Consider the following 17,380-nt stretch of genomic DNA (forward strand, 5'->3'; position numbering starts at 1 on the left):
GTTTACTCCGAGAATGTTACTGAGTCGGGAACAAAAGAATAGCCATCAGTCTGATCAGGATAGTTTACTACCGTCTGATTTTTTTGCTTCTCTTCACACGGAAAGGAGAACAATCTTTTAAAACTCATCTCAAGAAAGGCTTTTCCCGCTGTGCCTACCCAACTGCTAGAACATACGGCCGCTCTGGGAAACTTTTGCGTCTCCTATTCCACTCAGGGCCCAGCCTTCATGAAAGCAAAAGCTGACAAATAAAATAAATTCAAAAGCGGAAAGCTTAGTTTATCTGATGTTGGCCGGCCCTCTGCTTCCTCCACACTGAGCCTGTGACACGCCTTCCTCTCCCCGTCGCCTTCCTCACAGACACACGCCCCTACTCTGAACCCAAGGAAAGTCTCACAGATCCGACTCCTTTCCATCTCAGACACCACTTCTCCTCGAAGTCTCCCTCAATCCCCGACGCAGGTCGGCTGTTCCACCGACATGGGGCCCAGATCACGCAGTGAGTGTGTGTGGCTGTTAGTTTGTCCCACAAGACTGCAAACACCTCAGTGGCAGGGACGGGGTCCTATGCTTTTAGTAGCTTACTTCATAAATACTTGTTGATAAACTAGCTTGACTTTAAAGGCAGGAATTCCCTTTCCCGAAATAACACGCCGGGTGGGCGCCGGGTATAAATAATTACTGAAGGAAAGTTCTTCTTTGGTGTAAAGAATTTTATGGCAAAGCAGGAGGCGCTGTCACTGAAGGGGTCCTAAGGAGAAGGAAGGCTGGGAACTCCTCCTCAGGCTCACCTATGCACCCCCAGGGGGCCATGAGCTTGGAGCCGGGTCTCAACACTCGAGACTGTCCGGAGCTGGGCATATCTATCCCACCACTACCCGCATGGGAAGACGAGTCCCATGGCAGAGTCCAGGGAACGTGCCTGTGAGCTGAGGGAAGAACAACCCAAGAAGGGTTTGGCAGTTTCTCCGATGCAGTGAAGCAGGGACAGGTTGGATGACTGGATACAACAAATGACACTTAGCACCCAAATGGCATTCAGTGAAAAGCAACGTTTACAGCAAAGCATTCTATCACTTAGTGACTAAGAATTTTAAAATAAACATGAAGTTCCTTTTAAACAGAAATGGAAAAAAGAAAAAAAAAAAACTTGATCAACTTACTGGCAAGGCTGTAACATGAAAAGTCCCCATCTATGGTTAGATCTGAATCCTGATGGCTGCTTATTTCGAATCAAAGATTCTAGAAGGATACATGGTGCATTCTATTATTTAAGGTGGAATAAATTAATTACAGGGAAAACGAATATTTTGCACCTGAGAATCGATCATCAGATAGCTCTGTATCCCTCAAATTGAAAGAACCAAGGGTCTGCGAAATGCCTGTGCCTTCCCTCCACCCTTCTTTTTTGGCAAGGAAGTGAAAAATCTATGCAGAACACGACACGTCTACCTTTTATAATTAATTTCCCAATGCCTCACCTATACATATTTTAATAATTCCTGATTTATAAGATGGTATCTGTAATAAAATTTTCTATTTTCCAATAAATGAAAAGAAGGCAGGTTCACTCCGGCAACAGAGTGTCACACAATATCTGCTTGTCAGGCACCAATTTTTACTTCTTACATGTAAGTTAAAGGATAAGGAATTTATAATGCTGCCTGTGAAGGGAACCACTTTTCATACACAAATGTGATCTTTTTTTTTTTCAAAGGGTAATACAACAGTACATTTACATAAACTAATCCAAACAATCTATGTATTTGACAATGGCAAACCTCACACAGACGGCCTATTGTTGGTTTACATCTTGGAGTTCTTTATATTGGCTTGTAGCGCTGCTCTAGCTGTCAAAGGTTTGACTTGGACACTAAATAAATGGTTATAGAAGTGCTGTGCAGCGATATTGGACTTCTTTGCAAAAGAAAACCTGCTGTGTATGAATTCAAAAGCTATTAATTTTTCAGTCAAAAATATTCGTGCCTATTTCTTTTAATAAAGAAATACTGTGCTGAGCTACTAAGAGATAATGTTGACTAGTGGTAGAGAATTTTCAATAGAACAGTTAAAAATAAATTTAGTAGGAGGTCCCCTTCAAAGTTATAATTTTCTAGAATGTAAAACATTTTTTTTTTTTTTAAATACTAATCAAGACAAGCCTTCTTCCCTGGTGCATTTCCCCCAAGACTGCTTTTCCCTGTTTACTGGCTGCTTCACACACGTCTTCCTGGAGATTCCCAAGGGTCCCTTCGTGGCCTCGGCAGGCTTACCTATGTGGCGCTCTCTGCCAACACCCAGCCCCGGCCCTCACAGAGTGCCCCACGGGGTTTCCCAGATCCTTCTCTACTTTTATCCCTCCTCCTCCCAAGGAGCCCCATGATACAAAATGAGTCCCTCCCAGAGTCCTGAGTCCACATATTATTCTATCATTGCTCTGAATCCATGGAGGAAGGAGGAGATGATCCCATTCTCTCCCCTATTACCAAGGTTAAAGACCCATACGCTTCATCCCGGGGAAAAAGCCACTCCAAACAAAAGCCACGCGAAGCCTTTAAGAGAGTTCCGAAGGCTATCGATCCCCTTAGCAGTTGGCTGTGCCCACTGGAGAAACCCAACAAGTCATTTCGGGGTCTTACCATACCGAATGGCCTAGGTTTTTCTGTTTCCCTTTCTTTCTGGTAGCCTACACATTCAGTCCTACGGCCATTTAGTGCAAAACACATGGAAACTAAGGGTTCTTTCCTAGTAAAAATGGATGTGCAAAGTGTTTAATGATTTTATGTCCTATATCTCAGTAATGTGTTCTGTTTCAGACATTAATTTTGTCTGCCAACTGCATCCTGGCAAGCTACCATATTTGCCGGGTTAATAGTCTGACTCCGTTTTATTTCTATCATCATAAATCATACGTATATGGGTGTATGTTTGCTTTATTTATAGAAAAAAATCAGTCAAAACAGATAAACCAATACTTTGCCATTATGCTGCATCATTGCATATTGATTAAAATTGCTGGTACTAACTATAGATTGTCAACGCTCAATTAATTTTCACACAGTGACTCCAAGCAAAATCAAATAAAGGCAGTGTACCTTTAAATTTTACAAATCTTAAAAATCAAGAAGCAAGGCACTCTCTCCATTCTGAATAATCAGTAGAAGCTACTAAGGAGATTTTTAGAAATGTAAGTCTATGAGAAATACAACTGTTAAAGAGATCAATTTATAGCAAGGAATGAGGCCCAAGACAGGATTTGGGGTTTAGAAACCATCCTTCTGCTTAGATATTAACTGTCTGTGCTCAGAAGGCACTCTTCAAGGTTAAGGAAAAGGAAATGAGACAAGAGGTAGGAGATTTCCTAAAACATAAATGTAATTTCCATGTACCATGTGGGATCCCCTAACTGCAAAAGGGTAATATTCACTTCTAACTCTCTAATAACCATTAGATGCCCTCCACAATGTTAGCTTCCAGCTAGTCCAACAGTGTGCTATTTCTTATTTCTTTCGTCTGTGACAGTGAGACAGGNCTTTCTCATACCTGCTGTCTCTTGGCTAATGCAGGCTGAAATGCCTTCTTTCTCTGACTCCATGGTCTAGCTGTCTTCTTTCTGGGTTCACACCACTTAGAAAGACTCTTACCCCTCTCCGGGACCTATCATCATGTATTCTCGTTCCCTGGTAGAACACCAATTATCTGTCCCCAAGAGCTAGTTGTTAGGCCTCATGGCCAAGGACTGTCTCTGAATCATCCTCTACGTTCTTAAACGCCTTGCACGTTGCACCTCTTCATAAAAGGTCACCAGAAACACTCCATTGACTTACACCCTTCAGTGTTACCAGCTGCCAGAATACGTTCTCCTGCCTCATGTGCTTAGGGGTGGGGCGGCAGCACAGAACCACTGTGGAGTCTCCCCAGTGCAGCTTAGTACTTACGGGCTGAGGGGCGGCTTTGGGTTCCGTAGACTTCACGTGCAGATGGGTCATCATGGCTTGCAGGCGCTCTTTGTCTTTTGCAAGCTAGTAGGAAGGAAATGCTCTGTTATTTCTTTGAATACAGAGGCATTACTATTTTAACATCCAAAAGGATACATATTCCAAATTAAACTATAGCACCATTGCACATGACAAAATCTTTCTCATTGCTTAATCGTTTTGAAATCCACACAACCATTGCCAAACTCAAGTAACTGGAGGTGTCTGTGTGAGATTTCTCAACACAAGATGCATTAGCTTTTAACTGGGAAGTTCTAGACCTGCTGGCACCAAGGAGTCCCATGTTACACAGACAGCTAAAAGACGAAAATGTGAATCATGTCTATTAACCAATCTTATTCATGAGGAAGCCAAAGGAAAACGAGCGAGGTAGCTAAAACTCATAAATTCATCTTTTGTGGTTGTGGAAAAGCTCGGAGACATATGGGGACATTAATGCAAAAGTAACTTCACCTTTCTTAACAGGCAGGCATGGATTAGCACAGTGCTGGGAAGCGATATTAGCAGGGCAGGCACAGGGCTGCAAGGGATGACAAGGTCTCATGTTCAAAGGAATGGAGAATAAGCTTAATCATTTACGCACTATGTGAGTACCTACTACGTGTTGGTTTCATCTTAGCAACAATTTAAGTCTTCTCACTGTACAGATAATTAGCTTCTGAAGGCGCCCAAGTTTTTAATCAAAAGTACACTGGAGGCACTCAAATACTACTTACTGGATGCTACCCTCTTTATACTTGCCTTGAACCGTTTTAACATGAGGGTACTTTTGATAACTTAAGACAGCTGGACATAAGGGACAAAAAATAATTGATTCTACATAGTTTTCACGTAAGCGTCTTTGCCACAAGCTTTTTGGCCACACAACTGACTGTCCAGAAGACAATTTTACCATAAAGGATAACATCATGACAAATAAAAGAGGGATGCTAACGAAGAAGGACAAAAGGAAACCAAAAAAAATGAGTAACAAAATGAAAAGGATTCTCCTGTGAACTAAAAAAAAAGATATTTGGACACATTCAGAAGACAGAGTGGAGACGGTGGCAATAATAGCACAAATCTGGATTTCCGTTTGTGGATTGTACCTCAGCATTTCACTTAGCTTCAAATTCTTTTCTTCATCGTCTTACATTTTTTTGTGGCTTTGATTCATCCTCGTTCAGCATGGCATTTTTTTTTTATTGATAAAATTTCTTCCTTTATTACAAGAGGCAGGAGTTTCCAAATACTCAAACACAGGTTTGTAACTGAGCTCTGTGCTCGGTTGCGAAAGCCATCTCCATTGTTGTTTGCACTCTGCATACTGTCACATGTCCCCTGACAGATGTTCCAAAGTTCTATGGGAGATAGGGCTTGAAAACTCCGTGCTGTGGCACACCCCAGCATGAGGGTTAAGATTTATATAATGTAAACATGGAAGTACTTTGTCAGTGGAGAAATGAAACCAAAGTGTCAAACCAAATTGCCAACCAGTTTCTCTTTTTTTTTTTTAAATCTCTTATGACTAAATTGCTTCAGGACAATTAGTTCTGTGGTCAAAATCACTGCAGCAAAGAGGTCCATGGCAAAGATGCTCTGGGCAAAAATACCAGACATGATAACAGTTACATCTGTGAAGTAAGTGGGAAGTACATCTCCAAAAGATAAAGGTACAGTTAAGAGAAGGGCTGTGGAACTTTGGGGAAATGTAGACGTAATGAGTGAGTGACCGGCCGAGAGAGCGCTCGCGAGTGAGTGAGTGAGAGAGGGAGAAAGGGAACGAGAGAGAGGGATGTGGAGAGAGTCTTACTTAGATCAGCACTTTTATAGACCACGTATCCAAAATAATGCCTTTGAACTGGGGAGGGACTCATTTCTTCTGTGTCATGTAATTAACCTTAAATCTTTGAAGTATCCATTTTGGGGGGCTCCTGGCTGGGGCACTTGGTAGAGCAAGTGACTCTTGATGTTGGGGTTGCAGGTTTGAGCCCCATGGTGGGTAGAGAGATTATTTAAAAATAAATTCTCAAAAGAGAAAAAAAAAATACTGATTTTTTTGTAAGCTGAATTACTCCAAAATTAAAGTCAAATAAAACACTTTAAAAATAAAGGTGTTTTCTAAGGGAAAGGGGTGTTTCAGCATTTGGGCAAAGGCAGAGGGAAGAGAAAAGGCACAAAAGCAAGAGAAAAAGCTTTCGGCTTATCTTAACTGGATGACTCAGTCTCAAGCCATATCACATTTGATTTTTTTTTTTCCTTTTTATTCCCTTGTGGTGCAGGGAGGAATAAATTAAGAAGGAAAAAGCCTTACAGTGTTAGCATTTATCTTTCCACAAACAGGAAATGAAAATGATACCATATTAGGAGCCACTTTATGTTACTCACCCTCTGTTCTTTAGTAAGTTATTGAACAGCCAAACTCAAAGATGCTCTGAACACATAATGCTAAAGGAATTTAGTTTTCCAAAGTGGCTCCGTTAGAACAATTAAAATGTTAGCCATGGCATTTTTTCTAGTTATTTGTTTTTTTAAATGTGTTTTAAGGTTTTAGATGGTAGAACCAAAATATTCTTAGATTTTTAAAAAATGTTTTGTCTTAAAAGTTACCACGGGGCAAGAAGGCATATATATGTTAACCATTTTTAAAACAAGTAGGCTGCCATACTGAACATTACAAATCAACGGGTGAGAGGTAATATTTACTTAAGAGTCCGATGAATATTAATTGCAACTTAATTTGGGGTAATTACCAAGACCAAGTAGAGGAAATCCAAATTCTCAGCATCAAAAGGAATCCCCACCTCTGTACTCCATCCAGATGTCTACCATGCTGCCCTTCTACCACTCAAATGTAATAACACCTTGTCGCAAACACACCCCTAGCGTTTGCACACACTCAGCCACACCCACAACCCAGAGGCCACTGCCATGGGAGACCTCTTCTCGCTTTTCCATGAAGATCACTTAGAATTCAGTGTCCACTCTGAGAATTACCCAGGTTCCTTATTTTGCCTCAAACTCAAAATCTACCATCCTAGCTCTGCTCTATTATAAAACAAGGCCAAGGTTACAGGAAAAAGGGCAAAAATCCCCCTTTCTGTTTTTACCTGATTAGTGAAAGCTCGCATAGAATATATTCTTGGATGGATTCTGGATTTTTACTATCAGTTACAGCCCTCACTCCAACACAATTCCTTTTTAACAATTAAAGAAAAAAAAAACCCTGCCAAATTCACTTTTTGTTGTTTTCGGCAAAAAGGCTAAACATTCACATCTCTCGAAACCATACCCTCTCCCCGCAGGGGCGGTCCTGCATGTTTAATACACCGACCCTTCAGAAAGCTTTCGGATTCTTTATTATTTTTTACGCCATCATTCCATGAGGTCAGCATCCCCATCAATTTTCACGGCATCCTTTCATTATTATAAGAGGACAATACAAACATTTAATATTGCCAAGTATATATCCCAGCATTCCCTCAGAAACTGAATCCCATGAAAAGCAAAGAGAAGCAGGATGAGAAACTTACTCCAAAGGTCAACTAAAAATTTGGTTGGCAAACTGAAACAATTTTTTTTATGTTGTACTATCAGAAGAGAATTACTCTCTAAGAGCTTTCCTGGTGGGTACAGGAGGGGAATCTGGTTCAAGAGGAATGCCAAGGGGCTGCACATTGAGGGGGCCTGCTTATGCAAAGCTTAGTAGCAAGCTGTTCCCCGATTTTGTAGAGACACAGCACGGTGAAAATGGATGAAGGATGTGGGTACTATAATCAGACTATGCTGGATTCAAATTCTGGCTCTGCGGCTCTGAGCATATTATGTAACCTTTTTAAGTATTTAGTTTCTTCTTCTAAATATGGAATAATAATCTCCGAACTCTGAAGGGTTGTTTTGAGGATTAGATAAGTTCTTGCACATAACAAGCTTAGTTAGCATAGAGCCTAGTGCTTCGCGAATGCTCAAAAATACCTAACTTTCTTTAAAGGAAAGTGAAATCATTCTAGCCTCTTTAGACTTCCACTGGTTAGGCCTATGCTTGGAACCTCGGCCAACATAACCCGAGTTCTCCGGAGTCTGAAGCTGGCCTCAATGAGGGGAGAATTTGGAGGTTTTGAAGAATGGGACGAAAGTGTAGGAAAGATGAAGCCCATTGCTTACGGATTTATTTTCCTTGGTTCTCGCTGTGTCTTTCCCTCGTCCTAAGCAAATGCTTTTTCTCCCCTTGGCTGATACAGGTCATCCCCTCTTCTATTAGCCATGGCCTCAAATTAGGTTTTAGACAGTCCAGGCTGCAAAAGACTGGAACGTGCCTATTGCTCTGGACACAGTGATAACCGCCGAAGGCTAGGAGTTCCATTCAACATCTTCAAAGATAAAAACTAAGGAGATTAAACTCATTCTTTTAGCAGAGAAAAGGGAACAGGGTTTTAGGTTCATTTAACATAATCACTTTATATGTTGTCTGGAGGACTAATCATTTTAAGCCCAATTTGGCGGTTCTCACTTGTGAGAAACAAAATCTGAAATAAATGAAGGATTCTGGATGTGTAAGAATGCTAGAATTATCAAGGACAGATAAGAAGAAGGGGCCGACTCACTCCTTGGGTTTCAAAGAAGCAAAGATTGTTGTGGCTTCTTTCAATTCCTCTAGTCCCACTCTTGCATTTTACACTTGGTGAAACTGAGGCTCAAAGGGTGAACCTACCCAAGATCACGGAGCTGGGAAGGGGCAGAAATAAGACTAGTCGGACCTTCCCACTCTGGTGTCACTGTCAAAAGCATGTGGGATGCTAAGCGACAACACAGAGCTCTGCCACTCTTCCCACCCGCTGGGCTGAGCAACCGACGCAGAACCCCCAAGGGAGGGTGAGGCAAGGAGTTTCAGCAGGCACTCAACTCAGGAGCAGGCAAGTCTGGGTCTCACCCAAACTTGCCAAGCCCGACACACCATGCAAGGGGACGTGGGAGTAAACGTTTTAACAAGGACCCCACGTGTCTGGGTTTGATGCAGTAGGTCTGAGAGACAGGTCGCCCTTCCATGGTCTGGGTATGCCTTAACAGCGGCTGGCTAGTTTTATACACAATAATGATTCAAACAGAAATGAGTGAGGCAGCGTGCATCCAGTTTCATGGGTCTCAAAAGTACGTACGACCAGAAGAAGACAAACAAGAAAAAACCAAACGCAACAGTGATGTGGAAGGAAGAGAAACGAAAGTCTTCTGCCCAACTGAGTATTGACCAAATAGTTATTTTTGACCCACTTTATCAAACTACGGTCATTCATGTGCCTTCAAGACTCGGCACCAGCGAGAACTTGTAAATGATTTCTTTAACACAACTGCAGCTCTCAGGTGGTAGGGAACCTATGGCTCATTTCACCCCATTGGAAGAATTTCCCTCCTTTTATTGTATTCTGTCACCATCTTAACATTCCTTACGTGTTATTATTAAAGACTCTCTTGACATTTAAAGCAGACGCACACTAATACTCAAGTCATAGTCTAGGAATTCTAATGCTCCCAGAGTTAGGCAGGATTTTAAATTATGAAAAATAAGTGTCTTGGTTTTCAAAGAGGGACGTGGAAGCGAGAGACCCAGAGACTCTCTCTTCTTTTTCTTGGCTCCAGTCACAAAACAGGGACAATACGCAGCTATGATGCCTATTAGGACTGCTTCCCCACAGGCTCTGAGCTTACTTAGGGAGAGTCATGAGGTTCTGTGAGGCCACTGCTGTGATGAACTGTCCAGAGTATTGCCTTGAATGGTGTTAGAAAGGTCCAAAGGGGGGACACATTGCAGATAATATATTTGCACAAGTCCAGGAAGCTAGTGCGATTACAAACAGCACTGCTAATGGTACCGTAATCACACGTGAAGTCCCTGCAGTAAATGATTTGTGTTAGGCCTAATGTCTCCCTCTGCTATTGGAACTCACACACTTTTCTCCCTGCTGACGTTTTCTTGGAGCTTAGAGTTGCTGGCGCAGGTGATTTACAAAACTTCCTAGTGATCCCGGTGTCACTGAGCTCCAGCCTGGCCCAAATGCCATGGATTGCTGAGGAGGGAGCTGCAAGAGGCAGAGAAAGGCATGGCCTCACAAAGCCGTTTTAAAAACGTTGCAGATGCAACGCTGGGGTGTATACACAGAGCCTCAATGGGCCATGATGACCCTGCGTGGAAAGTGCAAGGCAGCAGGGCCATAAAAGGCCCAGGCTACACAGGCTGGGCCAGGATCTTGGGCGTTGCCCATTATTTGCCATTGGCTTTGAACAAGTTAACGAGATCTTCTAAACTCCAGTTTCCTCATCCCTAAGAGGAGAGAGCACAGAGAATTATTTCTTTGACTCAAAGAGCCAATAATTGTTAAGGTAATTATTGATTTAGTAATACCTTTTCAAAGAAGAAGAAATGGCAGAGGTAATGGTACAGGACTCAGTAGATGTACGATGTACACTGATTTCCAATTATTCTACTTTTCCTTAAAAAAAAAAAAAATAAAAACAACTCGGGGCACCTGGGTGGCTCAGTTGGCTAAGTGTCTGACTTTGGCTCAGGTCATGATCTCGCAGTTCATGAGTTCAAGCCTCATGTCGGGCTCCATGCTGACAGCTCAGAGCCTGGAGCCTGCTTTGGATTCTGTGTCTCCCCCTCTCTGTCCCTCACCTGTTCACGCTCTCTGTCTCTTCAATAATAAATAAATGTTAAAAAATAAATTTAAAAAACCCAACTTTTAGGATTGAGGAAATGGGGTATCTACTCACAGGGGGTGTGTGAGGACTTAATGAAATTAGGGGTAAGAAGCCCCTAGGACAGTGCCCTGGCATATGGTAGGAACTCAATAAATACCCTCTCAAATGGTTTCTCAGGTCCTCTCTAAATAAAAGGAGAACATGAGGCTTATACACATCGCTTCCAAAGCCAATGGATTCAAAAGTGCTCTTTGGGTGGACAACTCCTTCCATTTTGCCAGGTACTTTCCCAGTTTTGAAACTAGAAATCCTCAGTCCCAGGCAAGCAAACTGTGAGGGCTGGACACTCTAGTTCTGGTGGAACAGAGAGATGAAGTTAAGAACAAACATAGATTCTTCCACTCTCCTTCCTCACACTACAATCAAAGCAAACCCTTACATGGCTCTCTCGGCTTGGGATATACCTGCCGCTGTCCCTTCCTGCGGACCCTCCACAATGCCTCCCAGGCTTCCTCTTATAAACTCTGCACGGCGTGGGGTTAGACATGTGCTAGGCTTCCCGGCCTGCTCGGCCCCACTTCACAGGGAGGAAGAGGCTGCCTCGCTCCTCCGCATCCAGTGCGCAGAACACAACAGGCGCTTGATCAGCGGTGACCGAATGGAATCAAATTATTAAAGAAAGAAGGTCCCACCCCTCCCCCCCACCTCCTGCCAGGGCCCGGTCGATGGTCCCCATTGGTTTGGATGGCTCCTTTGCCCTGTGGGAGATTTCGACATTCACTTTAAAGGGTCTACAGGCTGAGGGACTGTAGGAAGCCCGTCTTGAGACCCATCCGCTGAAACACGCGGTGCAGCGCACAGGAGGAAACACTGGATTCCCAAGCCTCCTTTTTTCTTTCCTTCCCAACCCGCCTTCTTACACCAGAGAGGATGTGCTGACAAACGAGCAAAGGTCACATGATCATCACAACTGATATATGGGGCCAGAAAAACAGATCTACACCATGACCGTCTCAGCTTTCTAAGAAAGGGAAATCCGGCAGAAGACTTTTTTCTTGTCTGTGAAATCAGATGCTTTCCCCTTTCCTGAGATGGCGTTCTGATCTAGCCACTAAGATACCTTCTATGCCATCTCATCCACAGCTTAATGGTTGAGACAATTCCTGAGCATCTCCTACCTGCGTGAGCCCAGGTAACTAGATGAAGAATTAAATTTAAACCCCTACAATCTGTCTGGTCGGTGGCTGGTGCTCAACTATCAAGGAGGCCTCAGGTACTTCTTTACAGTCCTGCCCGTGGCGTACGGGTGGGCAATTCTTCATCTCAATGGGTTTCCTGGTCCTGTGTCTCTGCTCCTGTCTTCTGAGTGCATGTGGGTGTGCACACTACATGACCTATGTTAAGACCATGCATGTTGATTATGGGAACATCTTGCCTCTCCAGTTCTAAACTGTCCCCTTGTCTGCAGAGCATCAAGAGGAGTATGTCAAAAGAAAGCATCCCACAGATAAAATCTTAAAATACATTCCCTCACCCCAATGATTTGCTATGGTCTCTATCCTGATGTTAGGAGCCTATGTGTACACAAATTCTCTACAATGTCAGGCTTCCAGGTAATACATGGGGTTAATCACCATCTAGTCCAATGCTAAAATTAAAAAATTACAACTGTCTTTATAAAAATGAAATATGATTAGAAATATTCAGAAAGGCTTGGAATGCCCACTAAAAGGTCTTTTTGACCCCCCTCCCCTCTGAGACCAGTAACGGGGTGTGACATCAAAACTGAATTCACCAGACTTTCTCTGTTAGCAAGCTCCACATAACAAGTTCACCACCAGGAAAACATACACTATATATTTTGGTAGCTTCCCACAAAAATAAAAACATTACATACGTATCTCACACACAATGCTCATGGGATAGGTCTAAGTCAGACCTGATAGCTCATCACCTTGATTTCTGCCTGGGTGCCTTAACTCTCAACACTGGAATCGAACAGGCTTTTCATGTGATTCAAGTAGAGTGTTGTACAGATAGCACCAAGAAAGAAAACTCTGGTGGTCACGATCCCGAGGACTAACAATGGTTATTAAAAATTTTCTGTTCGTCCAATTCTTTAGGAGAGGTCGATGAGAGGTAAGAAACACAGGGCCTCTGGTTTGGGTTCAGAGTTACGGTTTCTGGGGTTTAGATCCAGAAGGCTAGAAAGGGACAGCACTCAAGCGGGCTTTCATGTGCTTTGGTCGTGTCTGGTGCGGGCTGACGATGCCCTCCCCCATTCTCTTGTGGGATCCTTGCACAGTGATGCTCTAGGGGAGCCATAATAAACCTCCACTACTCTATGATATAAGATCCAATCTGAGCTTATTGGGTTTGTTTTTCTAATGGAGGCACACGTGTGACTTCTCTCCCAGATGTAAACACCAGAGGCCTAAGTACTGCTGTGCACACGAGGGCCTTGCGAGTCTGGATAGTAGGGGTACAGGGCTGCTCCTCCTAGAGTACAGGGAACACCCTGGGGCGAGTGTTCCAGCCTCCTGTGCTCTTTCCTGACGTGGTAAGTGGAGCAAATCTTTTTCAGATTCAAGTTAATAAATGGTAATTCTGTACTATACTTGAGAGATACCTGGAGGTTCAGGTATTTCGTGATCTGGAAAATGCCTTCTTTAAGGCCAAGAGATGTAGCCAAGGGCTTGGTCATGTACAAGGCAGCCCTTCTAGATGAGGTGATTCATTAGCGTGCTATTGACAGACGGGGGGATGATGGCAACAGGAAGGAAGACAGCAAGCCCATTCGAGCAAAAGGAAATCTCTTCAATGTATTCTTGCTTCTGCGGGGGCCTGTTTTCCCCGATACCTCAAGTCCAGTGGACATGGCAACTGTTCGTTAAGTCAATTAAAAAGTACATTTCCAGACATGGGTAGGTGAAATGGCAAATGTGACAGCATGAACATAAACACGCTGGACTTGAGAGTCACAGGAAGTCCACAATGAGTGTAGCTACTGAGTATAATTGTCACCTTGTCCCAGACTGTCCCCCTTGCCACCTTTATCTCAGGGCGAGGGTTCTTTAACTGCTAAAACTGTTAGCACGGTCTTGTGTATTTCATCTGCTGGAACAGTAACTAATCTACGTTGGTTTGGCCCCTCTCTAGCACTGAAACTCTCTTCTGAGCATGGCTCTGATGTGTTTTCAAGAACCCAGCAGCGTCACCTAGCACTACCCAAGGAGCGGACACTGCCACTGAAAAATGACTTCCTGACGGTCTGTTTTTCCTCTAAAATGTAAGAACTGGGAGGGCAGCCTTATTCATTTTGTTCACTGTTGTACCCTTTACTGGCTTCAGCAAGGTTTCTATTATGTTATACAGGCTCTGGGTACTGTTTGCCAAATGAATTGGTAGATAAACATATAAATGAATGAATATCCATCAGCCCGCTTACCACGATCCCCAAGATTGACAAGTACGTGTCATAAAGCTGCTGGTGGGCAAACTGGACCCGTGTGGGGACTAGAATGGTTTTATGCACTAACGCAAAGAAGGAAGAGGTAAGAGGGGGTTAGCCGACCTTTTGGTAGCCCAGGACCTCAGGGAACAAGTTGTTAATAATGTGATGCAAATTGTTTTTTTGAGTCCTCCTGAGCAGGGACTGTTTGGCATACTTCTGTGCGAATCACCCCGACAGTAAATATTTTCAGCTCTGCAGGCCAAAAGAGACTCTGTTGCAACGGTTCTACTGTGGAGCAAAAGCAGCCACAGGTAACTTGTGAATGAACAGGTGTGGCCATGTTCCAGTACAATCTAACATATGGACACTGAAATCTGAATTTCCTTTAATTTATTCTTCTTATGATCCCTCCCTCCCAACTACTCAAAATGTAAAAACCTCTCTTAGCTCTTGGGATTTGGCTCATGATCTGCAGTTTGCCAACTCTTGCCCTGGACAAGCACCAGGCTGTCACTCTCACAAATCCTGCAACCTCTGAAGGAACCAAACTCTTCAGAAGAAGCCTGTCCCTTCCTCCACGAGAGCAAACTCGCAAGCAAAAATATTACAAGGACTATCACAGGGAACTGCCACACACATAGTAACTTCCGGCCAGATGATCCTCTCTGATTCCTGTCACAAGTTGAAAACCCGGTCTTCGACTAGATTTAGGGCTGAAGCACGAAGGGACATCTATGAATAAATGAAATCCACAAATAATCAAAGAGTCCCCCAAATGGTGGGTAGCACTGCCAGGCCACACCCACCCAAACACAACACGAAAGCTGCCGGCAGAGATCAGCACTTGACTTCCTGATGGTCTGATGCCTTTCCTTCTCTTGCCAGATCTTGGGGAGGGTGAGGAATAATGAATAAAGTAGATCGTCCGTTTGTGAGTAATGAACAATGGCCCCACAGTCAAATCTGGACTCGGGAACCCTTATTCGGGCAAACCATGACACTCTGTGAAACACTTTATTATAAACCAACATTAAGACTTTAATGTTAACCACTAAATAAATGCAGGAACTTGTACTACCTTATAACCACCAATACACAAAGATTTAGGTAGCAAGAGCCATATGGTTTGTTCTTTTGAAACCCATTTTTCAAGGGCTTGTTCCACATCAATCAGAAGTGAACTTTGGTGGGGAGATAAATAACACTATTGTTTTGCTTCTGAATAAGCATGCTAAATTTAAAGATGTTTCCAAAGAGTTACGCAAAAATTTGGGGATTTTATGACGTGCCCTTTGCCTGTATGAATATCCCACTGTTCTAATAAGTTCTTATCTTGTAGGCTGAATGGAAAAATATTAACTAGCTAAAGAAAATAACTTTTGAGACAATCTTAAAGAATGTAATTTGTCATATAAGATGATAACTAATTTAAAAAAATCCTTTCTATCCTGAAAAGTCACAACAAAAAGTTTAAGTGTGTTTTGGCTGATTTTTCTCTGCAACTATTTGAAGCTGTAAATGACTTAACTCAGTAAAATTCCAAATGTAATTATCTTCTGTACTTAGCCTAGGGCTCTCCATATATCTCCGCATTGCTGTCTTGCATACAAAATAGGCTTTTCGATGGCTGGTAACAATATAATGTACAACATTGTTTTAATTTCCCCTAGTCGGCTAACCTCTTGTCTAGGCTACACCAGGCAGAGGAAGAAGCCACAGTGAGTCATCAAGCACTCAAAAGCATTTTGGAACTCGGCTGCATAAATGGGGTTTGCAGGGTCAGGCTTTTGCAATTGTACATTTTAATAATCTCCATTTCTGACCCAATTTTTACTTTTAGAAACTAATTTTCTATTAATTATACCAGGAATGGAATTATTGTTAAAATATGGTGGCTCATCAACAAGTGACATCAGAAGTGGAACCCACATTTAAAAATGCCCCCCCGCCCCAATCCCTCACAACTGTGATCCACGGGAAAACCCGAAGTTTATTTTCCACAGTCACAAAATACATTCACCATGGTCCAATGAACTGCCAAAAGTGAGATTACATATACGTGTGTGTGTATATTTAAATATTATATGTGTAAGATATATATACCATATATATCCATACATATATATATGTAGTATATATATATATATATATATATCTCCGTACGTGCTTGTATGTGTGTACATATTTAAAATATTTAAATTGTGTGCACTGGACTCTCCATTGTTCTTCGTGATGGAGAGAAAGAGGGACAAGTTAACAGGAGGAATAAATCCACACGCAGCTTCTACCATAACTTCGGACAGCATGCTCGAGTGCGTGCGTGCGTGAGTCGTGGCCCAGTCTTGCTAAAGCTCCCATGTGCTTTCTGTCCTCATCCATTTTCTTAATCTCTCTCCCTGGCTCGGCTGCCTAACTCCAGGTTAGCGATCACGGCAAATTAGGGGGCTTACATTAACAACAGATAATCGGAAGTTTTCAACTTAGAGCGTTTTGCACTTGCAGGAGAAGACATAAGGGAGGGGAAGCGAGAGAGAGATGGAAAGCTAACAGAGGTAGCGGGGAGTTCGCGGCATACACAGAGACGCACAGGACTTTGAAAACGTCTGAGCAGCAGCTCCAAAGAAGGAGCTGAAGGTGAACTTTCCCGAAGAGTGAAAAAGAAAAGAAAAGAAAGGACAACAACAGGGTTTGGACCTTCCATTCAATAATGAGTACACAGGAACTCATTTCAGAACACTACAGAAATTTGGAATTTGAGGAATACTGAGGTAATATTAAAAATAAATTTGGTTTTACCTGTAGCTCTAATTGCTGTACAACCTGCATTTGTACTCTACATTGAGCTGTACTTCTATCGTCCAGCGCATGCTCACTGTTGAGATGTCTGCAACAATACATAGAAAATCATTAAGTGAAATGGAGAAACAAAAAGGAAAATATAAGTTACCAGGATGTTTAAGCAAAAACTGGGCAGTGGGTCTAGTTCACGGGGGACAGTTGTTTTGTGAATGGCCTTCCCCACCACTGAATACTGGCATCCCCCATGATTTAGTACACTGTTAGCACCACAGTAAAAGTCTTCCGGGAAGAAATTCTGCAGGGTATCTCCAGATAACCATTTACACAGAAATAAAAGACAATTTGAGCAATTAAGGGCGGGTGGCATTTAACACCACCTCAATGGGTAGACATCCACGAAAGGGACCGCCAGGTAAGTTCAGAAGCCCAATCTGTACGGGTCTGGATAGGAGCA

At 42.8% G+C, this 17,380-nt stretch overlaps 1 protein-coding gene across 1 annotated transcript in view; it reads right to left on the bottom strand.

Moving 5' to 3' along the window:
• Window positions 1-17,380, bottom strand: part of FOXP1 (forkhead box P1) — a 174,610-nt gene that overhangs the window by 23,019 nt on the left and 134,211 nt on the right. Inside the window, exons 8-9 of the mRNA XM_077770637.1 lie at window positions 16,924-17,011; window positions 3,939-4,022 (exon numbers count right to left, since the gene is read on the bottom strand). Coding sequence (XP_077626763.1) covers window positions 3,939-4,022; window positions 16,924-17,011 — 172 coding nt within the window. The remainder of the gene's footprint in view (window positions 1-3,938; window positions 4,023-16,923; window positions 17,012-17,380) is intronic.

The sequence above is a fragment of the Crocuta crocuta genome, unplaced genomic scaffold (assembly GCF_008692635.1).
Source record: "Crocuta crocuta isolate KB4526 unplaced genomic scaffold, BGI_CrCroc_1.0 scaffold126, whole genome shotgun sequence".
NCBI classification, from domain to species: domain Eukaryota; kingdom Metazoa; phylum Chordata; class Mammalia; order Carnivora; family Hyaenidae; genus Crocuta; species Crocuta crocuta.